The sequence below is a fragment of the Pocillopora damicornis genome, chromosome 6 (genome assembly GCF_964200805.1).
Source record: "Pocillopora damicornis chromosome 6, jaPocDami1.2, whole genome shotgun sequence".
Classification (NCBI taxonomy): domain Eukaryota; kingdom Metazoa; phylum Cnidaria; class Anthozoa; order Scleractinia; family Pocilloporidae; genus Pocillopora; species Pocillopora damicornis.
Window position 1 is genome coordinate 8,786,402 of NC_142675.1, and position 22,756 is coordinate 8,809,157.

Here is a 22,756-nt window from a genome sequence, read left to right on the forward strand (position 1 = left end):
TCTTATAATCATACGGTAAATTTAAAGCTTACCGAGTTATTATGCGATTATCAACCAGTGATATTCTGAGATTGAAACAGCCGTGTACGACCATTATAGAACACGTAGAAAAGGAAAAAATAACATTTGATCTCTTTGATTTGTCTGGAAGAATAACAGATGCTTGCTTTGAAAATGTGTACATGCACATACAGAAAAATATCTTCGTGGCTAACGTTAACTTTGGCCGTTCCTGTCTCGATCCATTGTCGACTGATCAACAAACGGGAAACAGGTTGGCTCTCAGTTTTGTGATCGCTTTCAAACTGATTTGTTCTGAACGAACTTTCAAAGTTCATTCACGAAAAGTGTGAACCAGGAATTTTAGAGGCATTCAAGTTCTGATTAAAGGTTTCCTTTTCAACTTTCCGCAAAGTTGTTTGTTTTGAGAGTATTACAGTAGTAAAACTTTTTAAAGTTTGTTTTCAACATGTGAAATCATTTATGTGTTACCGTTACGGTCAAACATAATTTCTTTCTTAGCTTTAGGACTCTAATCATTTAAGTCTTTTTATTCGTATTGGATGTTTTTGAATCATGTTGCGACAAGAAAAAGTTTTGGAAAGTTTGTAAGTCAGCCAGCCATGAATGGCTTTGCGGTTATTGAACTAAGTTTTGCGACTGATATTTGATGAAGTCAGGAAGGTTTTGCCTAAATGCTGATTACGTGTTTCGACAAAGCTATTTTTTTACTTTGACAGTGGCAAAAAAATTTTCTTAACGGCTCTCCTGTGATCTACATTAAAGACAGCTCCATGTTAATGCAGGAAACCGTGAATAGTTTTCTAAGGAGGTTATGCTAACGAAACTGAAAATAAAACTTTGCATTTCTCAATCTCCTACGCAATCTTTAAATATTGTAAAAGAGACTTGCTTTCCAAGCAAAGAGAGGAGGCTTGGAGATCTGACTTTGGTATTTCATCATTAGATATCATTACTGTTGTCTGTAATGTTTTCTATGCTTCGTGTCTAAGGGAGCTTACACCCTTGCGAAGATTTGCAAGAGAAATTGGGTAGACTCTGGCTCTGTTAAATGAAAAAGTGAGAAAAATTAAGTAATTATTCGAGCCTTAAAATACACCTTCTATAACTGTTTTACTTCGTTCTGTAATCGCCCGACTTAACACTAGAGTTTTATTCCCTTATGATCATACTGTACATTTATTTAAGCTTGTTTATTGTACGAACATCAATTGCAACCAAAGATTAATCGAGATTGAATTAGCCTCATACGACTATTATTGAGCACTTCCAAGAGGCAAAATTAAAATTTTGTCTCCGATTCGATCGAACTAATGTGCGTATGTTTGTTCTGAGAATGGGTTCATATACAGAGGAAATTTCCTTGTGGCTGCCATTAATTTGGCCGTTCCTGTCTCGATCTGTTTTCAACCGGCCTCGCTCTGAGTCTCTAAGTTTGTTATCACTTTCAGTTAATTTGACACAAAGCTGGAAGAAAAATTTGAGAGGTAATTGCGTTTTGATCGTGAATTCAACTGGATTGAAGTTTTCGTATTCAACTTTACCCCAAAGTTGTTTCTTTTGAGATTACTACATCAGCAAAAGTTTAACTTTGTTTACAGCAAGTGAAATCATTTATGTGTCACCTTTACGGTCAAACAAAATTCCTCTCTTAACTATAGGAATCTAATCATTTGAGTCTTTTTTTTTTATTGGATGTCTTTGAATCATTTCGCAACAAGTAAAAGTTTTGGAAAGTTTGGAAAGTTAGTCAGCCCTGAATGGCTTTTTGATTATTTAATTAGCAGACTTTCGCGACTGATATTTGATAAAATCAGGAAGCTCTTGCCTATATACTGATTGCATGCTTCAAAATATCTCTGTTTTACTTTTACAGAGGCGACAAAATTTTTTTAACGGCTTTCCTGCGATCCAAATTAGCGACAGCACCATGTTAATGCAGGAAACCGTAATTAGTTTTGAAGAGCTTATGCAAACGAAACTGAAAGTAAAACTTTGCATTTCTCAATCTTTTACGCAATCCTTGTATATTGCAAAAGAGAGTTGTTTTTCAAGCAAAACTCTTCTTCTCTAACTCTTGATTTATCGTTAGACTTCGTAATCCTCGTCAGTTACCTTAAATGTTTTGCTTTTGGATATATAACAATCAACGCATTTTGTGGGCAATAAGCCGAATTATATTTAGAAAGTATTGTCACGAAGATTGAAAAAAATGCCGCGCCAACTCATCTTTATCAGAGATGGAAAAATATAAGAGAGAAAATAATAAACTAAAATGTAGAAATGGATTGCAGATGAACCACTTCAAGGATTCATCTTTGAGTTTAGAATATGCAAACTCATGTGGTGTTATTTTGCTGTGGTTCTGCTCAGATGATCATGAAAATTGACTTTCAGCAGATAATCATCTTTTAGAATACCAAACAAAATTTAACGATTAAAACATCTAGTTTGAAAAACTGCTTTCCGCGTGAAACCAGTTTTGCTTTAATACATGCGTTTTGTAGTAGAACTTTAATTTTACACAGAGCAGAGTTACTCGGTAAGATGCAAATCGTTGAACCAACCCTCACTGTTTCAAAAAGAGTGACATCTAAGAGTCAAAAAGGTATTTAGGAAGAACCCAAACGAACAAAGAAGAAAGAAGAATTATGAAGGAGGCATAGAGATCTGACTCGGGTATTTCATCATTAGACATAATTAGGGTTGTCTGTGATGTACGTGCGTTTTCTTTGCTCCGCGTCCAAGGAAGCTTACACCTTTGCGAAGATTTGCAAGAGACATTGTACCTTGGACGAATTTTCGGAAAAACATCAGCCGTGAATGTTCCCGAAAATGTTTTCGAGATGTTGTGAATCTATCATTATGGAAATTACTTTTAAATGCACGTCATCTGTTGTCAACTGGCCTTGCTCTGAGTTTTTTTGGCTTGTTATCACTTTCACTTCACTTGACACAAAGCTGGAAGAAAAATTCGGAAGGTATTTGCGTTTTGATCGTGAATTCAAATGGATTGAGTTTTTAGTTTTCAATTTTCCCGCAAAGTTGCTACTTTTGAGATTATTACATCAGCAAAAGTTTAACTTTGTTATCAGAAAGTCAAATCGTTTATGTTTTACCTTTACCTTAAATTTCCTTTCTTAGCTATAGGAATCTAATCATTTGAGTCTTCTTTATTGTTATTGGATGTCTTTGAATCATTTCGCAACAAGGAAAAGTTTTTGAAAGTTTGTAAGTCAGTCAGCCATGAATGGCTTTGTGATTATTTAATTAGCTGATTTACAAGATTGATATTTGATCAATTCAGGAAGCTTTTGCATATATACTCATTGCATGCTTCAAAATATCTCTGTTTTACTCTTACAGTGGCGAGAAAATATTTTTAACGGCTGTCCTGTGATCCACATTAGCGACAGCACCATGCTAATGCAGGAAATCGTAATTAGTTTTGTGGAGGTTATGCAAACGAAACTGAAAGTACAACTTTGCATTTCTCAATCTTTTACGCAATCCTTGTATATTGCAAAAGAGAGCTGTTATTCAAGCAAAAGCCTTCTTATCCAACTGTTGCTTTATCGTTAGACTTCGTAGTCCTCTCCGGTTACCGTAAATGTTTTGCTTTAGGATATATAACAATCAATGCATTTTGAGGGCAATCAGCCGAATTATATTTAGAAAGTATTGTCACAAAGATTTACAAAAATGCCGCGCCAACTCATCCTTATCAGAGATGGAAAAATATAAGAGAGAAAATAATCAACCAAAACGTAGACATGAATTGTAGATGAACCACTACAAGGATTCATCTTTGAGTTTAGAATATGCAAACTCATGTGAAGTTATTTTGCTGTGGTTCTGCTCAGATGATCATGAAAATTGACTTTCAGGAGATAATCATCTTTTAAAATACCAAACAAAATTTAACGATAAAAACATCTGGTTTGAAAAACTGCTTTCCGTGTGAAACCAGTTTTGCTTTAAGTCATGCGTTTTGTAGTAGAACTTTAATTTTACATACAGCAGAGTTACTCGGTAAGATGCAAATCGTTTTTGTTTTATTAATTCTCACTGTTAAGCCCCAACCGTTGAACTATCACGCGATAGAAATCTCGAGCTCCTACTCTAACTGTTTTGAAGAGAGTTACATCTAAGAGTCAAAAAAGGTATTTAGGAAGAACCCAAACGAACAAAGAAGAGAGAAGAATTCTAGAGGAGACATAGAGATCTGACACGAGTATTTCATCATTAGACATAATTAGGGTTGTCTGTGATGTACATACTTTTTCTTTGTTCCGCGTCCAAGGTTGCTTACACCTGTGCGAAGATTTGCAAGAGACATTACGCCTTGGACAAACTTGCGCAAAAACATCAGCCGTGAATGTTTCTGAAAATGTTTTCGAGATGTTGTGAATCTATTATTATGGAAGTTACTTATAAATGCATGCATGCGTGACTTGTGGGTGCGACACGAACTAATTCAGGGTATGTTGTTGCGTAGTCTTGGATCATTTCTACGTTGCGATGATACTTTGGTAGACTCTGGCTCTGGTAAATGAAAAAGTGAGAAGCTTAACCTATTATCCGAGCCTTAAATTACACTTTCTATAACTATTTTACTTCGCTCTGTCATCGTCCAACTTAAAACTGGAGTTTTAGATGACTATTATGCTATTGCATATTTAACCTAAGCTTGTTTATTGTACGATCATCAATTGCAACCAATAATTAATTGAGATCGAATAAGCCCTATACGACTCACTTACAGAGCACTTCCAAAAGGTAAAAGTAAAGTTTCGTCTCTCTGATTCGATTGAACTAATGAGAGTATGTTTGTTCTGAGAATGTGTTCGTATACAGACGAAATTTCCTCGTGGCTGCCATTAATTTGGCAGTTCCTGTCTCAATCTTTCGCCAACTGGGCTCGCTCTGGGTAAATGAATTGTAAGAAAACTTGATTTATCAGTCGAGCCTTAAATTACACCTTGTATAGCTGTTGTACTCAGTTCTGTTATCAACCAACTTAAACTGGAATTTTATACGCTTATGATCATACTGTACATTTAATTTAAGCTTGTTTATTGTACACACGACTATTATAGAGCACTTCGAAGAGGTAAAAGCAAAATGTTGTCTCTCTGATTCGATCGGACTAATGAACGTGTGTTTGTGGGGAAAACGTGTTCATATACAGAAGAAATTTCCTCGTGGGTGCCATTAATTTGGCAGTTCCTGTCTCGATCTATCGTCAACTGGCTTCGCTCTGAGTCTCTAAGTTTGTCATCACTTTCAAGTTGACTGAGTAGTTCATAAAACCTCTTACAGCTCATTTGAAACAAAGCTGGAAGAGAAATGTGAGAGGTATTTGCGTTCTGATCGTGAACACAACTGGATTGAAGTTTTCGTATTCAACTTCCCCGCAAAGTTGTCTGTTTTGAGATTATTACACTAGTAAAAGTTTAAATTTGTTTTCAGCAGGTAAAAACGTTCATGTCTTACCTTTAAGGTCCAACATAATTCCTTTCTTCGCTATAGGACTCTAATCATTTGAGTCTTTCTTATTCTTTTTGGATATCTTTGAATCGTTTCACAACAAGAAAAAGTTTTGGAAAGTTTGTAAGTCCGTCAGCCATGAAAGGCTTTGTGCCTATTTAGCCGGCTGTCTTTCGCAACTGATATTTGATAAAATCAGGAAGCTTTTGCTTATATACTGATTACATGCTTCGAAATAGCTCTGTTTTACACTTACAGTGGCGAGAAAATTTTCTTAACGGCTGTCCTGTGATCTACATTAGCGACAGCTCCATGCTAATGCAGGAAACCGTAATTAGTTTTGAGGAGGTTATGCAAACGAAATTAAAAGTAAAACTTTGCATTTCTCGATTTTCTACGCAATCTTTGTAAATGACAGTTAAGACTTGCTTTTCAAGCAAAATATTTCTTCTCTAACTCTTGATTCGTCGTAGATTTCGTAGTCTTCGTAGGTTACCTTAAATGTTTTGCTTTTGGGTGCATGATAGAAAACGCATCTCGTCGACAATCATGCTAGAGTTTTTGTTATGCAAAAACCGTGAATCTATTTTTTCTCTTACTTTGAATGATTCTGCCCAGGTGATCACAAAAAATGACCTCCAGCAGATACTGATCTTCTTGGATACCAAACAAAACTTAACGATAAAAATATCATGAGAAACGGCTACTTTCCCTGTGAAATCAGTTTCCGCTTTAAGTCATGCGTTTGGAAGTAGGACTTTAATTGTTCATACAACAGAGTTTACTCGGTGAGATGCAAATTGTTACTTTTTTATTTATTCTCGCTGTTATGCTCCAGCTTTTTAGGAAGAACCCAATCAAAAAGAAAGAAGAAGGAAAGAATTCTAAAAAAGGAGGCATAGAGATCTGACTCAGGTATTTCTTTATTGGATATCATTACTTTTGTCTGTGATGTTTTCTTTACTCCGCGTCCATGGTAACTTACATTCTTGCAAAGATTTGAAAAGAGACATTATACCTTGGACAAATTTGCGGAATAACACCAGCCGTGAGTGTTCCAGAATATGTTTTCGAGATGTGGTAAATCTATTATTATCGAAATTACCTATGAGTGCATGCATGCGTGACTTGTGGGTGCGACAAGGACTGAGTTACGGTATGTTGTTGCGTAGTCTTGGATCATTTCTATGTTGCGATGATACTTTGGTAGACTCTGGCTCTGGTGAATGAAATGAAGGAAAACTTAACTTATCATCCGAGCCATTAAACCTTTTAAAGCTACTTTACTTAATTCTGTCATTGTCACTAAAGCTGGAGTTTTATACGCTTACGATCATTCTGTACATTGAAAGCTTGTTTATCATGTAATCATCACTTGCAACCAGTGATATTTTGAAATTGATTTAGCCTCATTCGACCATTATGGAGCACTTTAAAGAGGTGAAAGTAAAAAGTTTTGTTTCTCTGATTCGATCGGACTAATGGACGTATTTTTTTTCTGAAAACGGGTTTATATACATAAGAAATTTTTCTTCGTTGCTGCTTTTATATTGGCCGTTCCTGTCTCGATCTGCCGTCAGCTGGCCTCGCTCCGAGTCTCTAAGTTTGTCATCAATTTAAAGTTTATTGAGTAGTTCATAAAAACTCTTATATTTCATTTGAAACAAAGCTGGAAGAAAAATTTGAGAGGTATTTGCGTTTTGATCGTGAACACGACTGGATTGAAGTTTTCGTCTTCAACTTCCCTGCAAAGTTGTTTGTTTTGAGATTAACACATTAGTAAAACTTTTTAAACTTTGTCTTCAGCTAGTGAAATCGTTTATGTGTTACTGCTATGGTTAAACAAATTCCTGTCTTAGCCACAGGACTCTAATCATTTGAGTCTTTTTTATTCGTAGTGGATGTCTTTGAATCCTTTTGCAAGAAGAAAAAGGTTTGGAAAGTTTGTAAGTCAGTCAGCCATGAATGGCTTTGCGGTTATTGAACTGACTTTTGCGACTGATATGTGATAAAGTCAGGAAGCTTTTGCTTACATACTGATTGCATGCTTCTACAAGCTCTTTTTTACTTTGACAGTGGCGACCAAATTTTCTTAACGGCTTTCCTGTGATCTTCATAAGCGACAGCACCATGCTAATGCAGGAAATCGTAATTAGTTTTGAGGAGGTTACGCTAACGAAACTAACAATAAAACTTCGCATTTCTCAATCTTCTACGCAATCTTTAAATATTGTAAGAGACTTGCTTTTCAAGCAAAGGTTTTCTTCTCTTACTCTTGATTTATCGTTAGGCTTCGTAGTCTTTGTCAGTTACTTTTAATGTTTTGCTTCTGGGTACATAACAAACTACGCAATTTGTGGGCAATCAGCCGAATTATATTTAAAAAGCATTGTCACACAGTTTTAAAATATTGCCGCGCCAACTGATTCCAAACTTGGAGCATACAACAAAGAAAAGTAACAGAGATGGATAAATATAAGAGAGAAAATAATCAACTAAAATATCGACATGGACTGCAGATGAAGTACTTCAAGGATTCATCCCTGATAATTAATATGCAAACTCCTGTGAAGCTATTTTTCTGTGGTTCTGCCTAGATGATCATGAAAAATGACTTGCAGCCGATAATAATCTTTCTAGAATACCAAACAAAATTTGAGGATAAAAACATCTAGTTTGAAAAACAGGATCCTTTCGTGAGAAACGGCTACTTTCCCTGTGAAATCAGGTTTGCTTCGAGTCATGCGTTTGGTAGTAGGACTTTAATTTTTAATACAACTGAGTTAACTCAGTAAGATGCAAATTTATATCTTTTTGTTTATTCTCACTGTTATGCACCGACCGTTGAACTATCACGCAATAGAAATCTCGAGCTCCTAATCAAATTGTTTTATATAGAGTTTCATCTAAGAGTAAAAAATCGTGGACAAATTTGCGGGAAAACATCAGTCGTGAATGTTCCTGAAATTGTTTTCGAGATGCTGTGAATCTTTTATTATGGAAATCACTTATGAATGCATGCATGCGTGACTTGTGGGTGCGACAAGGACTGAGTTACGGTATGTTGTTGCGAAGTCTTGGATCATGTTTACGTACGATGATACTTTGGTGCACTCTGGCTCTGGTATATGAAAAAGTGAGGAAATTTAACTTATTATCCGAGCCTTAAATTACACTTTCTAGAACTGTTTTACTTCGTTCTCTAATCGTCCAAATTAAAACTGGAGTTTTATTCCACTATGATCATACGGTGCATTTAATTTAAGCTTGTTTATTGTACGAACATCAATTGCAACCAGAGATTAATTGAGATCGAATTAGCCTCATACGACCATTATTGAGCACTTCCAAGAGGCAAAAATAAAGTTTTGTGTCTCTGATTCGATCGGACTAATGAGCGTATGTTTGTTCTGATAATGTGTTGATGTACAGAAGAAATTTCCTCTCGGCTGCCATTAATTTGGCCGTTCCTGTCTCCATCTGTCGTCAACCGGCCTCGCTCTGAGTTTCTAAGTTTGTTATCACCTTCAGTTCATTTGACACAAAGCTGGAAGAAAAATTTGAGGGTATTTGCGTTTTGATCGTGAATTCAACTGGATTGAAGTTTTCGTATTCAACTTCCCTGCAAAGTTGTTTCTTTTTACATTATTACATCAGTAAAAGTTTAACTTGTTTTTAGCAAGTGAAATCGTTTATGTGTTAACTATACGGTCAAACAAAATTCCTTTCTTTGCTATATGTATCTAATCATTTGACTCTTTTTATTGTTATTGGATGTCTCTGAATCATTTCGCAACAAATAAAAGTTTTGGAAAGTTTGTAAGTCAGTCAGCCATGAATGGCTTTGTGATTATTTATTAGCAGACTTTCGCGACTGATATTTGATCAAATCAGGAAGCTTTTGCTTACGTACTGATTGCATGCTTCAAAATATTTCTGCTTTACTCTACAGTGGCGAGAAAATTTTTTCAACAGTCTTCCTGTTATCCACATTAGCGACAGCACCTTGCTAATGCAGGAAACCGTAATTAGTTTTGAGGAGGTTATGCAAACGAAACTGAAAGTAAAACTTTGCATTTTTCAACCTTTAGGCAATTCTTGTATATTGCAAAAGAGAGTTGTTTTTCAAGCAAAAGTCTTCTTCTCTAACTCTTGATTTATCGTTATAAATTATATTGTAAACTTTGTTTTTCGCAAGTGAAGTTGTCTATGTTTTACCTTTACGGTCAAACAAAATTCCTTTCTTAGCTATAGTATTCTTATCAATTGAGTCTTTTTTATTGTTATTGGATATCTTTGAATCATTTCGCAACAAGTGAATTGGTGAATTCATCTGGATTGAAGTTTTCGTATTCAACTTTCCCGCAAAGTTGTTTCTTTTGAGATTATTACATCAGTAAAAGTTTAACTTTGTTTTCAAAAAGTCAAATCGTTCATGTTTTACCTTTAAGGTCAAACAAATTTTCTTTCCTAGCTATAGGAATTTCATCATTTGAGTCTTTTTTATCGTTATTGGCTGTCTTTGAATCATTTTGCCACAAGCAAAAGTTTTGGAAAGTTTGTAAGTCAGTCAGCCATGAATGGCTTTGAGCTTATTGAATTAGCAAACTTTCGCGACTGATATTTGATCAAATCAGGAAGCTTTTGCTTAAATACTGATTGCATGCTTCAAAATACTTCTTTTTTACTCTTAAAGTGGCGAGAAAATGTTCTCAACGGCTTTCCTGTGATCCAAATCAGCGACAGCTTAAAACCGTAATTAGTTTTGAGGTTAGGGAAACGAAACTTAAAGTAAAACTTTGCATTTCTCAATCTTTTATGCAATCTTTGTGTATTGCAAAAGAGAGTTGTTTTTCAAGTAAAAGTCGTGTTCGCGAACTCTTGATTTATCGTTAGACTTCGTAGTCTTTGTCAGTTATCTTTAATGTTTTGCTTTTGGGTACATAACTAACAACGCATTTCGTGGGCAGTCAGCCGAATTATGTTTAAAAAGCATTGTCACATATAGTTTTAAAATAATGCTACGTCAACTGATCCTAAACGTTAAGGATACAACGAAGTAAATTATCAGAGAGATGAGAAAATATAAGAGAGAAATTAGATATCATCATTGCTGTCTGTGATGTTTTCTTGCAAGAGACATTGTGTACCCGAAAATGTTTTCTGGATGTTATGAATCTTTTATTACGGAAATTACTTATGAATGTATGCATGCATGAGTGACTTGTGGGTGCGACAAGAACTGGTTCACGGTATATATGTTGATGCGTAGTCTTGGATAATTTCTATGTTGCGATGATACTTTGGTATAGGCTGGCTCTGGAAAATAAAATGCGAGGGCATTTAATTGATTATTCGAGCCTTAAATTACGCCTTTTATGGCTACTTTACTTCGTTCTGTCATCGTCTAACTTAAACTGGAGTTTTATACGCTTATGATCATACTGTACATTTAATCTAAGCTTGTTTTTTGTAGGATCATCAATTGCAGCCCGTGGTTAATTGAGATAGAATTAGCTTCATACGACCCTTATAGAGCACTTCGAAGAGGTAAAAGCAATATTTTGTCTCTCTGATTCGTTCGGACTAATGAACTTATGTTTGTTCTGAAAATGAGTTCATACATAGAAGAAATTTCCTCGTGGCTGCCATTAATTTGGCCGTTTCTGTCTCGCTCTGTAGTCAACTGGCCTCGCTCTGGTTTGTAAGTTTGTCATCACTTTCAAGTTGATTGAGTAGTTCATAAAAACTCTTGCAGCTCATCATTTGACTCAAAGCTGGAAGAAAAATTTGCGAGGTATTTGCGTTTTGATCGTGAACACAACTGGATTGAATTTTTTGTATTCAACTTCCCCGCAACGTTTGTTTTGAGATTATTACACCAGTTAAAGTTTAGCTTTGTTTTTAGGGAGTGAAATCGTTTATGCATTACTTTTACGGTCAATCAAATTTAATGGCACATTTTGTCGGCAATCAGCCGCATCATATATGGAGAAGCATCATATATGAAGAAGTTTTAAAGCTTGCCGCGTCTTATCATCCTAAACTTGACGGATTCAACAAAATATATTTGATAAGAAAGCTGGTAAAGTACAAGAGAGGCAATAATCAACTAAAATATTGACATGAATTAAAGATGAAATGCCTGAAGGTTTAATCTTGGAGCTTTACGATATGCTAAAACTGTGATGTTCTCATTTTTTAGCTTTGTGTGGTTCTGCCCAAATGGTCATGCAAAAACACTTTCCGCAGTGCTGATCTCCTACAATGCCAAATACAATTCAGCTTTAAAAATATCTGGTTTGAAAAACAGAATCATTTTGCGAGAAATGGTTAATTTTTCAAGCAAAAATCATTTTCTGCTTTAAGTCGTACATTCAGTAGGAAGACTTAAATTGTACATACAACACAGTTAACTACGTCCGATGAAATTTTTACTGCTTCATTTATTCTCACTGTTACGCACCGACCGTTGTTTGGAAAGAAAAAGATCCTGAAAAACTTCTGTCTGATTGTACATAGCTTACTGGTTTCAGGAAAATTTTGACAGGTGTGACCCACATACAAGTAACATCTATAAATCGTGTTTAGTGTTGCATATCAGTTTCGCAATCAATTTGAATTTCATACTGTAGTAAGGGTCTGTTTTGTATTCAAACCAGTTGTTTTACTTTCAGCAGTCGTTACTGATCTAGATTAAAGGGACAGGGAAATGCTTTAGTTCAGATTGGAACACGTAATGCGTATCAGTCAAGGCGGAAGTTGCTATTTTCGTAGGTGACAGGAAACTGAAAGCGAGATCCTTTTCTCACAGTTCGATTTCCGTTGCTAGAGAATGACTTGCCTTCTCTAATTCAATAACATATTTTCCGAGAACTCGAGTTAGGCATCATTATTTATCGATGATATTTTTTCAACAAAATTAGTGTGCCTTTTAATTCAATCTGATAAACCATGGGACATTTGACCACAATTAATGTTTGGGACAAATCATGCAGTCTTTATATGATTAACTAATTTTTCACAAAATTTGACTCTTATTTAATGCATATGAGCTGATAAATCTAATAGTGCTAAAACATAATATTAACAGAGAGGCTTTCTGATACAGAAAACCCAAAAGATAGGAAAGATTTCCATAACAAATAACCATTGAGGAGGGTGGGATGGAAAGATGAGGTTCATTGTGCACTAAAGAGGTTATTGGGCATTTGAACTCTTATCTCAAAGCAATCTTTCTTTGTGCCTTAGCATATAGCTTTACTTTACTAGTAATAGGAACCACTTAATAGACTGCTCTTGTGAAATTATGCAACAGTCAATTCGAAGTTAAGTTTCCAGAAAAACTATCAACGTTTTCCTTCGCAATTTGTCGAATGACATATTTTCATATTAGATTTCCTCAGTTCCCAGTTCAACCTGTTGTGTTCTAAAGTTAGCAGACGCATGCAGTATCCATGAATTGTAATATCTGAAGGTTTTACCATTATAGAATTCCTCTTAAGTTCAATTATTTTCCAACAACCCCTTTTCAGCATGATCGAGTGAAACAGCCTTATGTCGTTTATGTCTTTCAGATTATCCTAGAGCTTTCTTCAGTTCATTATATTGTTCAATAGCAACAATTACTGCCTTAACCCTTTAACTCCCAGAAGCACTTTTCCCTCCATTTTTTTCCTCTTTAAATATGATACATATACTTAAGGAGTTTTGTGTCTTATTCTCATGGTAAAGAAAAATGTTTATATTATTATGTGCTATTCTTTTTTTCATAAATGTCATTTTGCTTTAAATATGAAACATAACATTAGAGTAGCAAGATAGGTCACTGATTAAATTTGCATCAATCTTTACCCAGTGGTTCGATTCTTTGAATTGACACCCAGGAGTATAAATTGAATGCTGTCATCCTTCAATAGTGTGCAACACCATGTTTCATTACGTTGTACCTTGCAGCTGAAAGGCATCTAATGATCAAATAGTTGTTTTGGTCATAACAGGTGTAATGACTAATATAAGATGCAACTTCTCGCTCTAATGCAAGGCTCTGTATTTGTGACCCTCCGTATGATTTTCGGGGACAAAGGTGATAGCAATCTAACAACACGCTACTAATTAAAAACATCGGTGCTGATAATTATCAACTTCCTGATCAGCAAAAACAAAGTTGGAACATTTGGCTGTGAATGAGTTGCATTAGGATTTAAAGCATACTCTTCAATTACTTTTTTTCATGTGGAGGTTACTTTTGATGATGTTTGCAACATGTTTAAGCACAAAGTCAGCTTGGCCCCTTTTTCACTTTCTAGGGGCCTAAATCTGAGTGTTGTTAATCATCAAAATCCTGGAAAAACACAAGAAAAAATGAAGCTTACTTTAGGTTAAGGACATTACATTACAGCCATTACATTATGGACATCACATCACGGACATTATATAACGGACATTAGGAATGCATGACTTTTATTATGGTAGTTATTTTGGGAGAAATGAATGCTACATGCATAGCAATTTTGTTCAAATTTATCACATCCAAGTTTGCAGTGCTTTTATCTAAACACTTATAACAATAACCATAACAACAACTGTACATTAGCAGTAACAATTAGGCTGACATGAGGAGTGTAAATTTTCAAAACGTGAGTCCAAGTATGAATTAAGTTTACTGAAAGACATATATCAAATTTAGAGTTCGTACCTTCATTTATAATAATGATAACAAATTAAAATAAAACATGCAATGTGTCAGAAATGTAGCTTAAAACAAGCAATACTTCAACTTTCAAAGGCAATTGAATTGATAATACTATAGGGGAAGTTGTCAATTCATATAGTTCAAGGAAGTGTAACTTTCCAAAATAGTATCAACTGGCTTATTAAGAGTCAATGAATAGTACTCCTACAAAAAGTTCAGAACAATCCAAGTTTCGTAATTAAAACAGTGTTTAACTACTGCAATCTGCAGTTAGTTTGATGATTTATTTGCAAAAATTTTCTCTTCGAAGATATTTAAAAGCCTCTCAGTATATGAAAGACTTGGAACATGGAAACGTCTAGTGCCTTTCAGCTCTTTGAAGCCATAGAAAACTCTTCTCTTGTGGACAATATCAATATTGCTCCTGAGAGGCCAGATAAATGTTTTGACAACTTGGTAAAGAAATTTGATTTCAACCTCATTATCAGTAACCCTTAGGGCTCTTCCAATGTAAAACTCGGTGTCACACTAGAAATCTGTACTAGAAAGCAATTACCAAAAGGGTATAAGCTTGCTTGTGGTTTAGGCAAACTCTATGTTCAGTACGCTGTATATAGGTCTCAAAAACGTTCAGAATTGTCCCTGTGGGTGTTACTTGGGATTTTTTATAGGATGCTTTATGTTCGTGGCTGGGATCCATCATCCCACTTGTAGACAATAGACAAGATCCTTAGTAGAAAGGGCAGGATCCCATCTAGGATTGTATGGGGACTGAGTTAGGATCTCAATTTGGATTATTTTTGGGTGAGGTGGAATCCAATCCAGGATATTTTGGGGGTTAGGTGGGATCCCGCCTGGAACTGTACCTGGCTTTGAGGGCATCCCACCTAAAAATTAAGGTAGGATCCCACCCAGAATTATAGGTGGGATTAACAAGATCCCACCCGAAAATTTGCTTTAATTTGCTTTCGAAAGTTTGCTTTAAATTTAATTCGAGGGGAAAGATTTATTAGCTATTGTTAAGAAAGAAGAACGTGTTTGTTTGCTCGTGAAGTCGTACCAAACAACAGTGAAAAGTAAACATCCCATGTGCAGCAGATATTTAGTCATAGATAATCATTTTTTCTCGCGTAAAAATATTGGAAGGATAATAAACACAATAACCTCTATTTGTCGTGAAAATATGCTCGTTTATTTGTCCTTAGACATTATCAGTCCCTCAAAGCTAACAGTTTCCCTCAAGCTTTGCTCTCGCAAACCCATTTTCATTTCAGAACAAATAGTATTCGTGGGCACTGTTTATGCCAATTGGAGGCATTTTTTCTGTTTTCCCCTGGTTATTAGATGAGCGTATTCAATCACATGATGTTTTGAGAACATTCAAGTGTGGACAAATATATTTGGTGCATGATAATGAACAATAGTTGGCAGAGCAGCTCGGTAGGCTGTTGCACACCCTAACCACACTGAGTCTTATGCTGCCTCAACAAAATTATGAATTTTTTTTTGACAAGTCTCCACTCTTTTCCTTATTTCGTTGGTGGTTTGAGTGTTAATTTGTTAATTAAGACTCAAGCTTCTGGGGATATCAGCACAAAATTGAAGAAAATGTTCAAACCTATTTTGAATGACAATTCTCTCCAAAGCACTGATAATTGTCTTTGAATACTAAGATATTCACAGAAATTTCAGATAAGTCTTAAATGTCTCTTCCTAAGGTAGGTTGGGGAGACCTGGCAGTCAGGTCTAATTTATGCAAGTCATCAAGTCATTTGGTGCATTAATATTGATAATTATTTTTCTTATGCTTCTTGTTAGGTACTGGTACTTGAGGAATGATGGATGGTAGCTTTAAACTAGTTCTCAAGTTACAAACTCCTCTCGGAGGATTTCAGAGTATTTTTTTTCCTGCATCGCATCTTACCATTTTTGGCATTCTACAAAGCTACCATGCCAATGATAGACTTAACTTCAACTGCGATCCCAAACCCAGTGATTTTATCAGACAACTTTGCTATGACAACTACATTTCCACAGTTACCAAGCCTCATGGTTTAATACCTCGGAACGTTGTTGCCATAACCTTCAGTGTTTTGTGTGCATGCTGGATCGGCTTTGCAATTTATGGTGTTGTGACCCTTCGAAAAAGACCAGCATACAAGGAAAAAAACACAAAGAAATTTCTTTACGCCTACTACATCCATGTATTCTTTCGAATATTTTTCCTGGGTGTTATGTTAGGGCTGGTCTGCAGTTACCAGACAATTTTTTTACCTTCAGTTTTTAAGTGTGGTGTTAAAGAGATCTTGCAGACCAACAGCCAAACCACGCCAAGTTCACTCAACCAGACAAAATTAAAACTGCAATGTAATGATCTTCATTACAAGGAGAAATCTTACCTAAACATAACTTTTATCTCTGTCGATGCCTTCTTTATGGTGCTCAGTATATTGGAAGTCCTGCACTTGTACCGTATCAGGGAAAACTATGTGCAAAAGTTGTTAGGAAACCTTGAAAACTTTGAGGCTCAAGAGTTACTGCAAAGTAAGTAAACATTTTATAGTTTAACTGCTAATAAATTACAATAGCCAAAACACTGGTACAGAAATGTTAGTCAGCGATATAATTATGGCAATGACTAAACCAAAGAAAGAGATTTTGCATGAGCATATAGAAGACAACCCACAAAAATTTATCGGGGGAGGGGGAAGTGTTTGTTTGTATATTACACTTCATAATTCTAAACAACCTATTTGGGAGAGTCTTACTGGTACTGTTTGGATCACGAGGTCAAATTCCATTCCAGAGAGACCAAATGACGGTAAAAAAGCAATAACTGACGCTTGTCAATATTCCATTGACCCCTTTTTCGGCAAGAAATAGAAATTTCAATGAGTCACAACTTCCCCCTAATACCTAATAACCCTTTAATAACAGTGGAATAGTTGAAAATACAACTGAATCAGCCAAGAGCTTGATAAAAAGAAGCAACAAAGGATGCTTCTGATGCTTTACTGGCCCTCTTTGACTACCGCACAACTTCTGCCCAAGGCTTTCACACCAGCCCAGTAAAGTCACTCTTAAGTCGATGAAATATGCAGGTCAGGAATTATCTTTTAGCACCCAGAGTTGGACATGGAAGATGAATCTATTACCAGGCTGTGTCCAAAAATAATAATTATTGAGGGATCAATTAAGGGCTGATGTTGCAATTTGAAACTATGAGGTGGTTCCAGAATATGGGAGGAAATTTCGACGCAGTTGCATTCACTCACGGAAATAAAGTGAAGCTTTAAGCTCTCGCCGAACAATTGCAGTGTGGCATTTGACCTTTACACTGAGGCGTTAACAACCCGGCTTTGCATCCTGCGACCACCAAATCTAAGGTCTGGAACTAGAAATGCGGGGTCTGATCTTTTTCTTGTTAAGAGGGTCACAAGCATACATCACAGAAATGTACTTGTATCTGTAATACCCGTTTGACTCTAATTACTTTCCGTATGCAACGATCGACATCTGTTTACTCACTCATGGGTGACATATTTTGTGAGATCTCCTGGGTTTTAGTGGTTCCTAAATTGGGAACTGGTACTAATCAGCCAGTGAGTCGGGCACGAACGACTCAAACTGGGTATTAATCGAGTGAGTGCGAAACATTCACAGGTATGACAGATTATAGAACGACTTTTGTAGATCATCTATGTATGCTTCAATGGAAATAAAATTATTTAAAACGTCTATTTCGAGCTTACCCTTTTTTTTTTGGATTTGATATGTTATGACCCGTTGCACTCCATTACTTGTTGAAATGATTAAATTGACGTGTACTCGTGTTTTACGTGATTACAATAAGTATTTCACATTTATCAAAGATGAAGTTTAATAGAAGCATAGTTTTGAACATGTTTTCTAGAAAAACCAACCATCACAAACACAGAAGTAGAAGTTGACAAGGATCTCATTGTTACCTGGTCAGAAGCTGAGGCCAGCAGCAATAATAGCAGTATTAAATACCGTCTAGAATGTTGGAAACAATTCATGATAGGATCCACAAAAGTCTTTGAGCAAGGAGATATTGTTGAAACTCGCCACACGATAACTGGTCTTGAGTATGACACAGAGTACGAAGTGAAACTGTTCGCTGTAAACGAACAAGGAGACAGTGAGCCAGATGTCAGAACATTTAAGACAAAGAGTGGTATGTACCTTAATTTAAGACTTCTCACTCTACCTTCGGCAGAATTGTCTAAAATAAAATAAAATAAATGCTGTTGGGTCCTAAATACAGGAGTAACACTGCTTCCCGTGAGGGGAAGAATTGTTAAACTTTTTAACAAAAGGTTTAATACTTATGCTGCAGCTCTCATATGAGAACAATGAACTATTTGGCCAACATTTTTCTTTAACCATCGTCATTTTTGATTTGGTCGTAAATTACATGGATAATACTTGTTATTAATTTTTAATGTTAGAGAGAGTTGTTCATCAATGTTTTATTTACCTTTCTTATTATACCAATATGTTTAGTTTTAGTTAGAATAGGTATTTCACAGTTTTTATAGACAAAGTGTAAAAGAAGTATCATTTTGAACAGGTTTACCTGAGAAACCAACTATCACAAACACAGAAGTAGAAGTTGACAAGGATCTCATTGTTACTTGGTCAGAAGCTGAGTCCAACAGCAGTAATTGCAGTATTAAATATCGTCTAGAATGTAGGAAACAATTCATGACAGGATCCACAAAAGTCTTTGAACAAGGAGATATTGTTGAAACTCGCCACACGATAACTGGTCTTGAGTATGACACAGAGTACGAAGTGAAACTGTTCGCTGTCAACGAACAAGGAGACAGTGAGCCAGATGTCAGAACATTTAAGACAAAGAGTGGTATGTACCTTTATTTAAGACTTCTCTCTTTACTTTTGGTAGAATTGTTTGAAATAAAATAAAAGAAACACTGATGGGTCCTAAATACAGGAGTAACACTGCTTTTAATGGGGGAAGGATGGTGAAACTTTCTGACAACAAGTTTAATAATCATACTGCAGCTCTCATATGAGAAACATTAATTATTTGCCCAACATTTTTTTTACTATCGTCATCTTTGATTTAGTTGTAAATTATATTGATAAGACTTGTTATTAAGTTTTCATGCTAGAAAGAGTTGTTCATCAATGTTTTACTTACCCGTCAATATGTTAAGTTTTAGTTAGAATAAGTATTTCACAGTTTTTAGAGACAAAGTATAAAAAAAGTATCATTTTAACAGGTTTACCTGAGAAACCAATTATCACAAACACAGAAGTAGCAGTTGACAAGGATCTCATTGTTACCTGGTCAGAAGCTGAGTCCGCCAGCAGTAATTGCAGCATTAAATACCGTCTGGAATGTAGGAAACAATTCATGACAGGATCCACAAAAGTCTTTGAACAAGGAGATATTGTTGAAACTCGCCACACGATAACTGGTCTTGAGTATGACACAGAGTACGTAGTGCAACTGTTCGCTGTCAACGAACAAGGAGACAGTGAGCCAGATGTTAGAACATTTAAGACAAAGAGTGGTATGTACCCTTATTAAAGATCTCTCACTTTACTTTTGGTAGAATTGTTTGAAATGAAATAAAGGAAACACTGTTGGGTTCTAAATACAGGAGTAACACTGTTATAAAAGGGGAAGATTGTGAAACTTTCTGACCACAAGTTTAATACTCATGCTACAGTTCTCATATGAGGAAAATAAATTATTTGCCCAACATTTTGTTACTATCGTCATCCTTTATTTGGTCATAAATTACAATGATAAGACTTGTTATTAATTTTTCATGCTAGAAAGAGTTGTTCATCAATGTTTTACTTACCCGTCAACATGTTTAGTTTTAGTTAGAATAAGTATTTCACAGTTTTTAGAGACAAAGTGTGAAAGAAGTATCATTTTGAACAGGTTTACCTGAGAAACCAATCATCACAAACACAGAAGTAGCAGTTGACAAGGATCTCATTGTTACCTGGTCAGAAGCTGAGTCCAACAGCAGTAATTGCAGTATTAAATATCGTCTAGAATGTAGGAAACAATTCATGACAGGATCCACAAAAATCTTTCAACAAGGAAATATTGTTGAAACTCGCCACACGATAACTGGTCTTGAGTATGACAGAGTATGAAGTGAAACTGTTCGCTGTCAACGAACAAGGAGACAGTGAACCAGATGTCAGAAGATTTAAGACAAAGAGTGGTATGTACCTTTATTTAAGATTACTCACTTTACTTTTAGTAGAATTGTTTGAAATGAGATAAAAGAAACACTGTTGGCTCCTTAATATTGGAGTATTACTGCTTTTCATGAGGCGAAGAATTGTGAAACTTTGTAACAATAGGTTTATACTCATGCTGCAGCTCTCATATGAGAAAACTTAATTATTTGGCCAACATTTTTTTACTATCGTCATCTTTGATTTGGTCGTAAATTACATTGTGAAGACTTGTTAATTTTTCATGCTGGAAAGAGTTGTTCATCGATGTTTTATTTACCTCATTACACCAATATGTTTAGTTTTAGTTAGAATAGGTATTTCACAGTTTTTAGAGACAAAGTGTAAAAGAAGTTTCATTTTGAACAGGTTTACCTGAGAAACCAGCCATCACAAACACAGAAATAGAAGTTGACAAGGATCTCATTGTTACTTGGTCAGAAGCTGAGTCCAACAGCAGTAATTGCAGTATTAAATATCGTCTAGAATGTAGGAAACAATTCATGACAGGATCCACAAAAGTCTTTCAACAGGGAGATATTGTTGAAACTCATCACACGATAACTGGTCTTGAGTATGACACAGAGTATGAAGTGAAACTGTTCGCTGTCAACGAACAAGGAGACAGTGAGCCAGATGTCAGAATATTTAAGACAAAGAGTGGTATGTACCTTTATTTAAGACTTCTCACTTTACTATTGATAGAATCGTTTGAAAGGAAATAAACGTATCAAGAAAAGTGGCTAAACATTTTTAACAATAGGCTTTGTTATACAAGAGAAAAATGATCCTAAAGGGCCATTTTTGAACGATGGCGCAACAGCTTAAGAACACATGAGGGATTTGGACATGGTTTGATGCTACTCTGGCTTACAGATTTAATGAATGTAACCGAAGAAGTTACAATTCATAGACCCAACGTCTCACACTCCTGTGTGCATAATAAGTAATGGTAATAGGACTGAGTGGAGTCCAATTTGGTCTGTAATCATACGAGTAATAACAAAATCGGACGACCGCGCAGCGGAAGTTCGATTTGTTTATCGCGAGTATGATAGGCAAACTGTCCGATAAAAAATTTTGCGATTTGGCAAAAAAAGTACGTAGAGGTTAAAAGTACATCAAGAACGTCAAAAGAACGCGAATCTTTGACAATCGCAAAAAGTTTAATTTTGAAACTCCCGCGAAAATAGGAAATCATTAGGTACGAGCAGTCATTCGTGCGACAAGAACACTGGAGAGCGGAACTGCGTGAAAATCTTGCGGTGGCCACTTTCCGACCACCATTGGTTTTTAACTCGTGAATTACGCGCATGCACAAGAGCGAGTTGTAGATATGGTGTGGAGAATGGCACTCGCTCGCTCGCTCGATTGGTCGATTCCTGTAAACTTTTTTTGGATTTTAGGCTTTTGAGTGCATTTGATAGTTTTTGGCGAGTAATAAACAAACGAAATGGCGACCTTTGTTGCTAAGAATAGTGGTGGGGTGAAAAAGAAGCCAATGATAGTCTTAAAAGAGTTAATTTTTTTCGTTTTAGTTTCAACAAGCGGCGCCAGCGACTAGCAGGCGTGCGAGGATTCACACTGGAATAAGAGAACAACCTTCGTTTTTGATAAAATTGTAATTTACAATCCTTGAACATGAAATCAATCCGAAGATTCGTTAAAAACATCACTTACTCCGAAGCGCTCGGAGTTTATAGGTGTTCTAAAGCTTTTTTGTTATGGTGTGAGATTGGGGACAAAACCAATCATTACATTTCGTATCGTGTGTTTTTCTGTGAGAAGCAAAGAAAGGTGCCGGCGACTGACGAAATTACACGTTAACACGAAAATCAAATAACACCTAAACAAATAATTTTGGCTACCGATCTTCAGCGACTTTTTAAAGGACAATTTATTTTAAGTTTCAAGACAATTTGAAGATTCAAAATAAATATTACGTACTAAAATGCGAAAGTTATACACCACAAAATTGATAAATAGGCCTGGAATGAAATTCTATCTTGTTCTTGATTATACGTTGCCTAGCACATGACCAAAATCTACCAAGGCGGAAATCCAAAATGACGGTGGCAGTAAAACTCCTTCCCGTTTGTCTCATTTGATAAAGAGGGAATCATTAATGTTTTCATTAAGAAAGCATTGCCTTGATTTTCCAATATTTACAACGATAGACAGTAGATTTTACTTTTCACCCACATTTGAACTAGAAACAAAAATAATAAATGTTTAAAACACATTATCCACCATTGTCACATGTAATAGCATGATCATTTCAGTTGTAATGCCTTCTTA

The 22,756-nt window shown here is 35.7% G+C and overlaps 2 protein-coding genes across 6 annotated transcripts in view; both read left to right on the plus strand.

Moving 5' to 3' along the window:
- Nucleotides 1–21,327, plus strand: part of LOC149043801 (neural cell adhesion molecule L1-like) — a 62,075-nt gene extending 40,748 nt beyond the window's left edge. For 2 of the 5 annotated variants that reach the window (XM_089210562.1, XM_089210561.1), the window contains exons 2-6: nt 16,025–16,750; nt 18,120–18,404; nt 18,801–19,094; nt 19,477–19,770; nt 20,828–21,326. In XM_089210562.1, the coding sequence (XP_089066688.1) occupies nt 16,042–16,750; nt 18,120–18,404; nt 18,801–19,094; nt 19,477–19,770; nt 20,828–21,183 (1,938 nt within the window). In that variant the 5' untranslated portion in view covers nt 16,025–16,041 and the 3' untranslated portion in view covers nt 21,184–21,326. Of the gene's footprint in view, nt 1–16,024; nt 16,751–18,119; nt 18,405–18,800; nt 19,095–19,476; nt 19,771–20,150; nt 20,443–20,827 lie in introns of all 5 variants that reach the window. The other 3 variants (XR_016187940.1, XR_016187939.1, XM_089210564.1) reach the window with 3 other exon arrangements.
- The window catches only part of LOC113664310 (uncharacterized), a 225,051-nt gene that overhangs the window by 53,345 nt on the left and 148,950 nt on the right, over nt 1–22,756 (plus strand). The gene's annotated exons all lie outside the window — the stretch shown is intronic.